The 13,883-nt window shown below is 41.3% G+C and overlaps 1 protein-coding gene across 1 annotated transcript in view; it reads right to left on the reverse strand.

Annotated features, from left to right (window-relative positions):
* Positions 1 to 1,869: 1,869 nt before the first annotated feature.
* Positions 1,870 to 13,883, reverse strand: part of ADGRL4 (adhesion G protein-coupled receptor L4) — a 168,768-nt gene continuing 156,754 nt past the window's right edge. The window contains exon 16 of the mRNA XM_083157829.1: positions 1,870 to 2,884. Within this exon, the coding sequence (XP_083013955.1) occupies positions 2,822 to 2,884 (63 nt within the window). The 3' untranslated portion in view covers positions 1,870 to 2,821. The remainder of the gene's footprint in view (positions 2,885 to 13,883) is intronic.

Below are 13,883 nucleotides of genomic sequence, written 5' to 3' on the forward strand. Positions count from 1 at the left end.
GATTTTCCCTGCATGGTCCGTGTCTTTATAATTAATAGTTAAGTAGTTGGAATTTCCTTGGGCGATGTAACACAGGCTAACGGCTACAACCTGACCTGTGTCCCAATACATTTCTAGCATTTCCAAGCACTGATGTAAATGTTCCAATACAGAAACATGCTCCAGAGAGCCATCCGGACAGTCCAAATTCTACATCACTTTGCACAATGATAGGCGGTGGCGCAGATTCATGCACAGCCCCCGCAAATGAGGCCCCTCGCTCACATGTAACCCTTTTATTGCTGTCTGATACCATCCATCCAAGCTGTACTAGCAGACATGGTTGTGGGAAGTGCCAGTTGGTGGCAAGAAGGAGTAGAATAAGTAACTGACTGCTCCTTGTGCGTCAGTGTTACACAGGGAGTTTGGTAAATGGTCATGTGCCACACTGACACTACCAGTCTGAGGACCTGAGAATGTCACCTAACCTGGCAAGGCAAGAATCAGGAGGTTTATTGGCGCAGCATCCAAGGGCCAGGTTGAGGTTTGTGGGGGCCCCAGGGCAATTAACCTGTCGGGGCTCCTACTATAAAAAAAATGTCAACCAGGCCTGGTCAACCAATAGACTAGGGGGGGGGGGGGGGGGGGAGCAGTGCGGTGGAGGGGGGGGGGGGTATCTTCCGTCAAATTCTGTATTTCTATGAATTGGCTAATGCTACTCCTCAACTCTATGGGGGGAATTGAAGTGTTGAGCATGCCGGCAGCCTCTAGATGGCACCTGGCTGGGACGTTGGTGCATGCACATGACTTGTCCCGTCCTTTTTACAGGCTGGTAACGTGTGGGTTTCTGAGTTATACAATGGGCTCACCCACATGGACATACTGTAGATCTCCGCCGTATCTCTCATTGTTCTCGGTGTATTACCCGCTAATGGTTAGCGCACATCTGCCAGACTCCGTCCGCCTCATTTAAATTCATTATGTTGTAAATATCTTTAGTACTTTATGCCGACTGATGGGTTTTCAGCCGTCACTTGTCAGTAAACTCCACTCAGGGAAAGAAAATAATACAATTCAACTGCTAATAACTATTAAAATATATTCTTATAAATATATTCTATAAAAAAATTCTTTGCTTCAAAAAAAAAAAAAATTATAATAAACTAAACAGTAGTCTTTACAAAGCGACTCTCTTATTGTATTGTAATATACGTTGGTGCATTTCCAGGAGATGTACTGGGTAATGGCGTTATTGTGATAGGGAGAGGAGATGTTTTCCCTTCTGTGTATGCAGCGATAAAGGAAGCATTGCTATATATTAATTAAATATTTTAACCACAGAGTTTTCATTGACTTTTACATTAAACAATTTTGTCTGTGTTGTTGTTACATGGATATTAGCCTTTGGAAATACTGTCGTCTCTGGCAATTTTTATTAATACTTTCTATTATGTTCACAGAAAAGACTGGGGGCGTGGTCAGATGACAGAGGGGGCGTATCTGATCATGTCATCCTCCAATCAAACTTTCACCAGGTATCCCAGCTGTTGGGGAATGCCGTCCCTGTGATGAGTCCTGATTCATAAATTTACATATTTAGTCCTATTTTTCCTCCCCTTTTATCTACTGTAATTCCACTTCATTTAGTAAAACTGTCAATCTCATCCAGAGCAAGCGTTCATTGCTTTGTAAATAACATATTGCACATTGTATGAAATAGAAAAGTATATTGCATTTTCCATATAAGCTGGATTGGGGTCTAAAAAAAACACATTGCGCATTATGTACAGTTGTGCTGCAACCCATAGCAACCAAGTAGATGTTAAATTGGCCTGGAAAGATGTCATCTAAAGTATATTTGGTTTCTAAGGGTTCAAGGGGGGGGGGGGGGTTAAGTCTAAACATAATAAGTGGTGCTGAGACCTGTAGTGCCACACAATAAGTACTAGAGCAATTAAACAAAAACCTCAGCAATTTAGCAAAATTAAGGTTTTTAGCTTCATTTTTGGCCCGACAATATGGGCCCAGCTACCAAGGACTGGTGACCTCATCAGGTGGATCCCTGGCATTGTAAGGTTCAGGTCCAGAGCACGCGACTCCCCTGGGACAGAACAACCCAACCGCCCCAAGGCATCACATTAGTGAGAGGTTGCCCAAGTTCTTTGACCATAAATGATGCTAAGAACCTCAGTTTTGCTCCATGTTAAATTGCAGAGTTTTTTTTATAATTGTTCTGAATTCCAATGTCCGTAAGGCCCCATCCACTAGTGCAATTTGGCCCCTTTTAATCCGATTCCGAGCTCCAGGAACAAGGTATCAGAGGAAAAGTGGCCGTATCTCATGCACTTTTCTCCGATTCCAATCTTAATCGCGTTCCCGTGCACCTCGGGTCAGAGACGCAGATCGTCATAGCTCATATGGATATTTATCGCCATTAATAGGATCGCATATGATACATTCTATGTGAAAGGACAATATATATTATGTACTCTATGTGATCCTGCCGCCCGGGGGAGTTGGCGCAGTATCGCATGCACTGGTGGATGGGGGCCTTTAGTGTTTACATTTTCTCTTATTCCTGTGTGGTTATACTGTATTGACAGCAACCAATGTACAGCACTGTATATGCTACAGTATGTTTATCATGTGAAAGCAAGCATGGGAAACCTAAGGAAGATATAAAACAGAAAGGTCCAGTAAGTCCTACAGAGATGTGTTCCGCAACCTGTAGTACACAGCACAACGACAGCCATCGTCTATGCGTTCCTTTGTGCTCTGTGTCGGAGATCTCCTCATTGCACTGGTAGAAATGTTTTCTGGGAATCGCGGCCCGTCCATCTGCTTATCTCAGACACGTAAAACAACACGGCACATTTTTGAATAATCTGTAGTATTCTTCTTGTATCTGCAAAATAAAGACATCATTTCATTTGAAGCAAACGACAGAGTGAAGGAAAACTGTCTTAAAACATTATTCAATAAACAACACAAAACGATTTTCCGCGCACAAGTTTATGCAACTCAAATGAAACGCTCTTTTCTATCAGACAGTGAAAGCACATCGAGCGCATTAACGCTATTTGTCTTTGTTCTGTAACTATCCAGTAAACCGTAAGATTGGAGGATATTTTGCAAAGACAAACATCATTGTCATTAAGACACATAAATGCTGTGCTTGGAACAAAGTCCTACTGTATGCGTTACAGCTGCTCAGTGCCTGGCATTTCCACTGTAGTGCAATATACAATAGCTGCCAATGCCTTGCATTGGGTTGAGTTTTGTCTAAAGGGGCATACACACGTAGAGATCTGTGCTAAGCAATTTTGCTAAGCAATTTTGCTGGTGTCAAGATCTCCCATGGAGAGCACATACACACGCAGAGATTTGTGCTAAGCAATTTTGCTAAGCAATTTCGCTAAGCAATTTTGCTTAAGCAAAAAAAGGCAGGGTAGTTGTTCAGAATGAGAGATTTCGATCAGTATCTTTCGTTCTGTACACACAGAGAGATTTGCAGTAATTTGCTAAGCAATCTGACTAGATTTTGACTGCATGCACTGATTTAGTTAGCAAGAGATATTAAATCTCTAGGAGCATACACACGGAGAGATCTGTGCTTACTTTCTAAGCAATCTAGTCAGATTGCTTAGAAAATAGCACACATTTGCTCCATGTGTACACCCCTTAAGGACCAGTGACATCACTGCTTGGCCAATATTCGCTAAGGTCTGGCTGATATTTATAAAGCCTGGCTAATCTTCACAAGTCCTGACTAATATTCATAGTTACATACTGTAGTAACTAACATTCATGAGTCCTGTCTAATATTCAGTTACAGTAAATAGTAACTAACATTCATGAGTTCTGTCTAATATTCATACAGTAGTTACAGTACATAGTAACTAACATTCATTAGTCCTGTCTAATGGTGTGTACACAAGGTCAGATGTGCCTTCAGATACTATCCACGATCCGATCAGATCGGATCGTGGATAGTATCTGAAGGCACATCCGATTTGCATACAAGTCTGACTATATAGTGCAGATCTGCACTATATAGTCATGGCAGACAAGACTTTCTGCCTTGCGATACGTGAACGCGCATCGGAATCGGATCGGGATCTGAAGGGTTAAAACCCTTGCAATCTGCATCCGATTCCGATGTTGTCAACATCGGAAGGCAAAAAGTACCGTGTGTACACACCATAACATTCATAGTTACAGTACATAGTAACTAACATTCATGTTATCACTTTTGAAGCTTAGTTCATCTGGCCCATAGTAATTAACATTCATGAGTCCTGGCTAATAACATTCATGAGTCCTGGCTAATAATCATGAGTCCTGGCTAATAATCACGAGTCCTGGCTAATAACCATGAGTCCTGGCTAATAATCACGAGTCCTGGCTAATAACCATGAGTCCTGGCTAATAACATTCACGAGTCCTGGCTAATAATCATGAGTCCTGGCTAATAACACTCATGAGTCCTGGCTAATAATCATGAGTCCTGGCTAATAACATTCATGAGTCCTGGCTAATAATCATGAATCCTGGCTAATAACACTCATGAGTCCTGGCTAATAACATTCATGAGTCCTGGCTAATAACATTCATGAGTCCTGGCTAATAATCATGAGTCCTGGCTAATAACACTCATGAGTCCTGGCTAATAATCATGAGTCCTGGCTAATAACATTCATGAGTCTTGGCTAATAATCATGAGTCCTGGCTAATAACATTCATGAGTCCTGGCTAATAACATTCATGAGTCCTGGCTAATAACATTCATGAGTCCTGGCTAATAACACTCATGAGTCCTGGCTAATAACACTCATGAGTCCTGGCTAATAACATTCATGAGTCCTGGCTAATAACACTCATGAGTCCTGGCTAATAATCATGAGTCCTGGCTAATAACATTCATGAGTCCTGGCTAATAATCATGAGTCCTGGCTAATAACATTCATGAGTCCTGGCTAATAACATTCATGAGTCCTGGCTAATAATCATGAGTCCTGGCTAATAACACTCATGAGTCCTGGCTAATAACACTCATGAGTCCTGGCTAATAACATTCATGAGTCCTGGCTAATAATCATGAGTCCTGGCTAATAACACTCATGAGTCCTGGCTAATAATCATGAGTCCTGGCTAATAACATTCATGAGTCCTGGCTAATAATCATGAGTCCTGGCTAATAACATTCATGAGTCCTGGCTAATAACATTCATGAGTCCTTGCTAATAACATTCATGAGTCCTGGCTAATAATCATGAGTCCTGGCTAATAACATTCATGAGTCCTGGCTAATAATCATGAGTCCTGGCTAATAACATTCATGAGTCCTGGCTAATAATCATGAGTCCTGGCTAATAACATTCATGAGTCCTGGCTAATAACATTCATGAGTCCTGGCTAATAATCATGAGTCCTGGCTAATAACACTCATGAGTCCTGGCTAATAATCATGAGTCCTGGCTAATAACATTCATGAGTCCTGGCTAATAATCATGAGTCCTGGCTAATAACATTCATGAGTCCTGGCTAATAACATTCATGAGTCCTGGCTAATAACATTCATGAGTCCTGGCTAATAATCATGAGTCCTGGCTAATAACATTCATGAGTCCTGGCTAATAATCATGAGTCCTGGCTAATAACATTCATGAGTCCTGGCTAATAACATTCATGAGTCCTGGCTAATAATCATGAGTCCTGGCTAATAACATTCATGAGTCCTGGCTAATAACATTCATGAGTCCTGGCTAATAATCATGAGTCCTGGCTAATAACATTCATGAGTCCTGGCCAGGGGTTAAAGTGAGGGGGAACGGAGTGGGACTGAGTTCCACCACCTCTGATGGTGAGGTGGAACATTTTAACCTCCACATTGGCCCTGCACAGTAATTCTCACAGGAAAGCATTCTAGTTTGCAGGGGGATGCCAAAAACCCTACCACTGGCCCTGTCTCTGCCTAATGGGGGGAGGGGGTCTAATAATCATGAGTCCTGGCTAATAACATTCATGAGTTCTGGCTAATAATCATGAGTCCTGGCTAATAACACTCATGAGTTCTGGCTAATAACCATGAGTCCTGGCTAATAATCATGAGTCCTGGCTAATAATCATGAGTCCTGGCTAATAACATTAATGAGTTCTGGCTAATAACACTCATGAGTCCTGGCTAATAATCATGAGTCCTGGCTAATAATCATGAGTCCTGGTTAATAACACTTATGAGTCTCCAAGGTTTAGTACCTCTCCCCCTTAAGGTGTCCATACACATCCGATTTGGGCTGATTTTACCTGATCCCGATGGTTCGGGCTGAGAAATCGGCCCAAATTAGATGTATTTGACATCTCCTCCGACCCGATGCAAGGTCCCATGCTGCAGGTTCAATCTGTTGGATCGGACCCATCAAAAACACATTGTGGGTGCTTTTTAGTACCCTCAATGTGTTCTGTCCTATACATAGGAGTGTGCCTGCGGTGAAGCACCTCAGAGGGGTGGACAGTGGTGGGGAGCAGGTAGCTGGATTGAGCGGTGGGGAGTGGGTCAATATTTTAAAATATTCAGCAGCTGCTTCATGCCCCGCTACCCGGCAAAAGCCGTTACCTGCTCCTCACTCTCGGCAAAGCCGCTACCCCCTCCCAGCAGCTACCAGGACCCTGCTGCCCGCACCACGCCACTTTTGCAGCAACTCCCCTGGAGTATTACAGTATCGCATGTGATTTATTATATATAAAAATGGCACATCAAATGCCAAATCACAAGCGAGCCTCCTGGGGAGCTGCCGGGCTAGTGGGGGCCTGTAGTATTTCCTACCTCATAAGCTTCTAAATTCTACACCCATAAGAATGTTTCCTAGTAAATGGACCTAATGAGCTTACAGAGGTTCATAAAGTGTTTTAAATGCTTCAGGAGCACAGCCTCTTGGAATTACTGAGCCATTTTCCAAGATAATGTATGGAAATATTCAGAGTGCATACTTAGTACTTTGCATATGAATGATCTCTAAAGCGGTAATTGATATACAGCCACAACAACAGCCAAACAGACACATAACAAAATAAACAAGTACGATAACCTAAGTGGTTGGTGCTCATGTTATTCAATACTATTACAGTTAATGGACTATTCACCACAATATGTTTAAAGGGGCCTCTAAATATAAAGTTTCTTTACAATGTTGAACTAGTAATACTTATACTGTATGTAAAATATTTATTTTATCAGAACTGTAGATTTAAATAAAGGTGTTACACAGGTGGGGAATAAATTCCACATGTAAATCCCATGTCCTGTATATGGGATTTGCCTGCAAGAAAACGGCAGCAACCTCTCATAACTGAAGACTAAAGATACAAACTGAGAGGCAAATGTTGGATAGACTTTTCTACTTCTGATAACCACTGTTTGGCCAATGTCTACTTCTGATAACCACTGTTTGGCCAATGTCTACTTCTGATAACCACTGTTTGGCCACTATCTACTCCTAATGACCACTGTTTTGCCACTGTCAACTTCTGATGACCACTGTTTGGCCAATGTCAACTTCTGATGACCACTGTTTGGCCACTGTCAACTTCTGATGACCACTGTTTGGCCACTGTCAACTTCTAATGACCACTGTTTGGCCACTGTCAACTTCTGATGACCACTGTTTGGTCAATGTCCATTTTTGATGACCACTGTTTGGCCAATGTCTACTTCTGATGACTACTGTTTGGCCAATGTATACTTCTGATGACCACTGTTTGGCCACTGTCAACTTCTGATGACCACTGTTTGGCCAATGTCAACTTCTGATGACCACTGTTTGGCCAATGTCCATTTTTGATGATCACTGTTTGGCCAATGTTCATTTTTGATGACCACTGTTTGGCCAATGTCTACTTCTGATGACCACTGTTTGGCCAATATCTACTGTACTTCTGATGACCACTGTTTGGCTAATGTCTACTTCTAATGACCATTGTTTGCCCAATATCTACTTCTGATGATCACTGTTTGTCCAATTTCCATTTTTGATGACCACTGTTTATCCAATGTCTACCTGTGATGACCACTGTTTGGCCAATGTCTACTTCTGATGACCACTGTTTACTTGAGCGATTGCCCACTATTCACACTGCACTTTCTAAGCCAGTGGAGTATATGAAATTGTCTGTGGAACATGTATATAATACTTTATGTACTGGCTTTTAATCACAAATCTGGCAATACAATGGGATGGTCAATACCCAAGGAGAAATTTAATGGGAATAGAACTTTTGTGCTTTGATATGACACTTGGTGTTGGCAGTTATATACATGTCATGGTAGGTGGAACTGTGATAATGGTCTATATTATAGACAGGAAAGATGTATTACACAAAATCCTCATGCACTTCGCACCTCCAGCCCTAAGTGATTAAACCTGTAGGCAATCTGGACTTTTCTGCAGTCCTGCATCATCTCTCAACATGCTTCCAACACAGTGAATGGCTGGATTTATCCATCAATAAATCAGCATGCTGACAGCCATTTACTGTCTGGCTGCAGGCTGGGAAGCAGGTAGAGAATGCTACACTCTGATTGGTGGATAGCTACAGTGGCGGATTCAGGGGGGGGCACCCGGGCACGTGCCTCACCTGTCATTCATTTTGTAGATGAGGACCAGAGCTTTCCAACGAGCACAGCCCCATGTCTCTAGCCCCCCGGGAACCGGAGATATCGCCTGGCAAAGCTGTAACATTTTTTCCTCATAGGATAATATGGGACCCGTCAATTCCGACCCCCACCCGGTTCCGACAGCTGCCAGTTCCCCCTCTGGCATCACAGGAGCTTGTGATTGATGTTATTCAATTCCAGTTCTTCTGCTGAGGACCACCACAAAATGGCCGCCCCCATATAGCACACAGTTCTCTGAAACTGTCTGCTGTATGGGGGCGGCCATTTTGTGGTGGTCCTCAGCAGAAGAAGAACGGAGCCGCCGGGACCAGCGCGATAGGTAAGGCTGCAGGGGATTGGGGGGTTTGCATGGGCGGCGGGGGATTGGGGGTGCGTGGCGGGGCGGCGGGGGGCGCCCCCCCTAACAGTGGGGGGGCGCCCAAAACTTAGTTACGCCACTGGCTCAATCCATATGGCATTTTATGAATTTGGCTCAATCCATGTGGCATTATGTGAATTTTGGCTCAATCTATATGGCATCTTATGAATTTGGCTCAATCCATGTGGCATTATGTGAATTTTGGCTCAATCCATATGGCATTATGTGAATTTTGACACAATCCATTTGGCATTATGTGAATTTTGATACAATCCATGTGGCATTATGTGAATTTTTACACAATCCATTTGGCATTATGTGAATTTTGACACAATCCATTTGGCATTATGTGAATTTTGGCTCAATCCATTTGGCATTATGTGAATTTTGGCTAAATCCGTGTGGCATTATGTGAATTTTGACACAATCCATGTGGCATTATGTGAATTTTGACACAATCCATGTGGCATTATGTGAATTTTGGCTCAATCCATTTGGCATTATGTAAATTTTGGCTCAATCCGTGTGGCATTATGTGAATTTTGACACAATCCATGTGGCATTATGTGAATTTTGGCTCAATCCGTGTGTTATTATGTAAATTTTGGCTCAATCCGTGTGGCATTATGTGAATTTTGACACAATCCGTGTGGCATTATGTGAATTTTGGCTCATTCCATTTGGCATCATGTGTAAGGGGCAAGTATAATGGGGTCTAGTATTTTGTTGCATAATGTGTAGAAGTTGTATATGGTGTTGTACACTACACTCAAGGACATGCCCCCTGTTGAGTGGCCACACCCCCTTTTCCTTCGGCGCGTGCACAACTACATCCTTCACTTTTGTTGCCATGGTGGGCCTGCGTACTTTAAATGCCAGGGCCTATTTTTAATCCCATTCCCACCCTCTCTCTGCCGCTCTCTTAGCATGTACACTGGCACCACTAACACTGGCCCTCCCCCACCTAAACCCTCTTTTATCATGGTGCCCCCCCTGTCATTTTATCCTGGATCCTCCCCTGGATAGCTGCAGTCATCCTCCAATCAGTATATGGTCTGTCTGTAGGGTACAGTCCGCAGGCAGACGGCACTCTCCTAATGTTGAAAGTTGCAGCATAATCTCTTATCATACCCTTATAATTTATAGTAAGGGATGAGTTATTACGTACACACTACAGTGTGCATATATCTATATATATATATATATATAGGGTACTCTTTACCTAGAACGGCGCCCATCGGGGTGATCGCGGGATCGCGGGCAGTACATAAACGGCCGCGACGCGATGCCCGCGATCACCGCGATTTTCCCATAGGGAACAATGTTAAAAAGTCAGATTGACCGCGATTTTGCATTCAATGCCTCAATGCCCGCGATTTTACCATAGGAATCAATGTTAAATGGGCTACAGAGCCCAAATAGGCTCAATTAACCCTTAAATGTCACCCCAATTTTTTGACGCCACCCCACGATCCACGCCAACCCGAAGCGTGGCGAGCGCAGCGAGCCCGCGAGGGGCGGCGGTACGCGTCCTCCGACCTTTTCATGCCCTACTATCCACGTCGGCGTGGAGTTGAGAATAGAATAGTGTGGCGAGCGCAGCGAGCCACCGAGCCCGAAGCGTGGCGAGCGCAGCGAGCCCCGCGAGGGGACGCGGATACCTTCACAGTTATACGCGTCCCCTCGCGGACTTCACAGGTGTCCGTGGCGACGCCGACACCTGTGAAGCCCGCGAAGGGACGCGTTTACCTGTGAAGGTATCCGCGTCCCCTCGCGGGGCTCGCTGCGCTCGCCACGCTTCGGGCTCGGTGGCTCGCTGCGCTCGCCACACTATTCTATTCTCAACTCCACGCCGACGTGGATAGTAGGGCATGAAAAGGTCGGAGGACGCGTACCGCCGCCCCTCGCGGGCTCGCTGCGCTCGCCACGCTTCGGGTTGGCGTGGATCGTGGGGTGGCGTAAAAAAATTGGGGTGACATTTAAGGGTTAATTGGGTCTATTTGGGCTCTGTAGCCCATTTAACATTGATTCCTATGGGAAAATCGCGGGCATTGAGGCATTTAACATTAAAATCGCGATCAATTAGGCTTTTTAACATTGTTCCCTATGGGAAAATCGCGGTGATCGCGGGTACACGATTTTGATGTACCCGCGATTTACCCGCGATGCCCGCGATTTTTTACCCCCGACGCCCGCGATTCTGATCGCGGGCGCCGTTCTAGGTAAAGAGTACCATATATATATATATATATCCATATACACATAAACATTTTGACATGCAATATAACATGTAATGTACGCAATGCCACTACTTGTGTGATTTGTTACTTTACTTACTTAAGCTGTAATACAGAGACTATTTATTGAATGATCTCCCAAAAATGATGTTTCCATGTATTAAAAATGACCAACAAACAGCGATTAACCAAACCAGCAGCTCATCGTGTTCCAAAGATGGAAAATGTGAGCGAAATAGAATTTCTATTGATTTACAACTCAAGTAACAGTTCAACAATTACAGGACAAAATATTACAAGTTATGGTTTGAAAATCTTGATTTTTATAGTTGTCATAGGAACTAAGTCGCAGAAATTCATGGTGCCAGTCAGAAATGGTATTATAGATAGAAGTAATTATTAGTGAGCTGTATTCCTGTATACTAATGCCTTTCTGTATTATATCTGTATACTGATGCCTTTCTGTATTATATCTGTATACTAATGCCTTTCTGTATTATACCTGTATACTAATGCCTTTCTGTATTATATCTGTATACTAATGCCTTTCTGTATTATACCTGTATACTAATGCCTTTCTGTATTATACCTGTATACTAATGCCTACTGTATTATATCTGTATACTAATGCCTTTCTGTATTATACCTGTATAATAATGCCTTTCTGTATTATACCTGTATACTGATGCCTTTCTGTATTATATCTGTATACTAATGCCGTACTGTATTATATCTGTATACTAATGCCTTTCTGTATTATATCTGTATACTAATGCCTTTCTGTATTATACCTGTATAATAATGCCTTTCTGTATTATACCTGTATACTGATGCCTTTCTGTATTATATCTGTATAATAATGCCTTTCTGTATTATATCTGTATACTAATGCCGTACTGTATTATATCTGTATACTAATGCCTTTCTGTATTATATCTGTATACTAATGCCGTACTGTATTATATCTGTATAATAATGCCTTTCTGTATTATATCTGTATACTAATGCCTTTCTGTATTACACCTGTATACTATTGCCTTTCTGTATTATATCTGTATACTAATGCCTTTCTGTATTATATCTGTATACTACTGCCTACTGTATTATACCTGTATACTAATGCCTTTCTGTATTATATCTGTATACTAATGCCTTTCTGTATTATACCTGTATACTAATGCCTTTCTGTATTATATCTGTATACTACTGCCTACTGTATTATACCTGTATACTAATGCCTTTCTGTATTATATCTGTATACTAATGCCTTTCTGTATTATATCTGTATACTAATGCCTTTCTGTATTATATCTGTATACTAATGCCTTTCTCTATTACACCTGTATACTAATGCCTTTCTGTATTATATCTGTATACTAATGCCTTTCTCTATTACACCTGTATACTAATGCCTTTCTGTATTATATCTGTATACTGATGCCTTTCTGTATTATATCTGTATACTAATGCCTTTCTGTATTATATCTGTATACTAATGCCTTTCTGTATTATATCTGTATACTAATGCCTTTCTGTATTATATCTGTATACTAATGCCTTTCTGTATTATATCTGTATACTAATGCCTTTCTCTATTACACCTGTATAATAATGCCTACTGTATTACACCTGTATACTAATGCCTTTCTGTATTATATCTGTATAATAATTCCTTTCTGTATTATATCTGTATACTAATGCCGTACTGTATTATATCTGTATACTAATGCCTTTCTGTATTATATCTGTATACTACTGCCTACTGTATTATACCTGTATACTAATGCCTTTCTGTATTATACCTGTATACTAATGCCTTTCTGTATTATATCTGTATACTAATGCCTTTCTGTATTATATCTGTATACTGATGCCTTTCTGTATTATATCTGTATACTAATGCCGTACTGTATTATATCTGTATACTAATGCCTTTCTGTATTATATCTGTATACTAATGCCTTTCTGTATTATATCTGTATACTAATGCCTTTCTGTATTATATCTGTATACTAATGCCTTTCTGTATTGTATCTGTATAATAATGCCTTTCTGTATTATATCTGTATACTGATGCCTTTCTGTATTATATCTGTATACTGATGCCTTTCTGTATTATATCTGTATACTAATGCCGTACTGTATTATATCTGTATACTAATGCCTTTCTGTATTATATCTGTATACTAATGCCTTTCTGTATTATATCTGTATACTAATGCCTTTCTGTATTATATCTGTATACTAATGCCTTTCTGTATTATATCTGTATACTAATGCCTTTCTGTATTATATCTGTATACTAATGCCTTTCTGTATTATATCTGTATACTAATGCCTTTCTGTATTATATCTGTATACTGATGCCTTTCTGTATTATATCTGTATACTGATGCCTTTCTGTATTATACCTGTATACTAATGCCTTTCTGTATTATATCTGTATAATAATGCCTTTCTGTATTATATCTGTATACTAATGCCTTTCTGTATTATATCTGTATACTAATGCCTTTCTGTATTATATCTGTATACTAATGCCTTTCTGTATTATACCTGTATACTAATGCCTTTCTGTATTATATCTGTATACTAATGCCTTTCTGTATTATACCTGTATACTAATGCCTACTGT

This window comes from Crinia signifera, chromosome 8 (assembly GCF_055691185.1).
Source record: "Crinia signifera chromosome 8, ASM5569118v1, whole genome shotgun sequence".
NCBI lineage: Eukaryota > Metazoa > Chordata > Amphibia > Anura > Myobatrachidae > Crinia > Crinia signifera.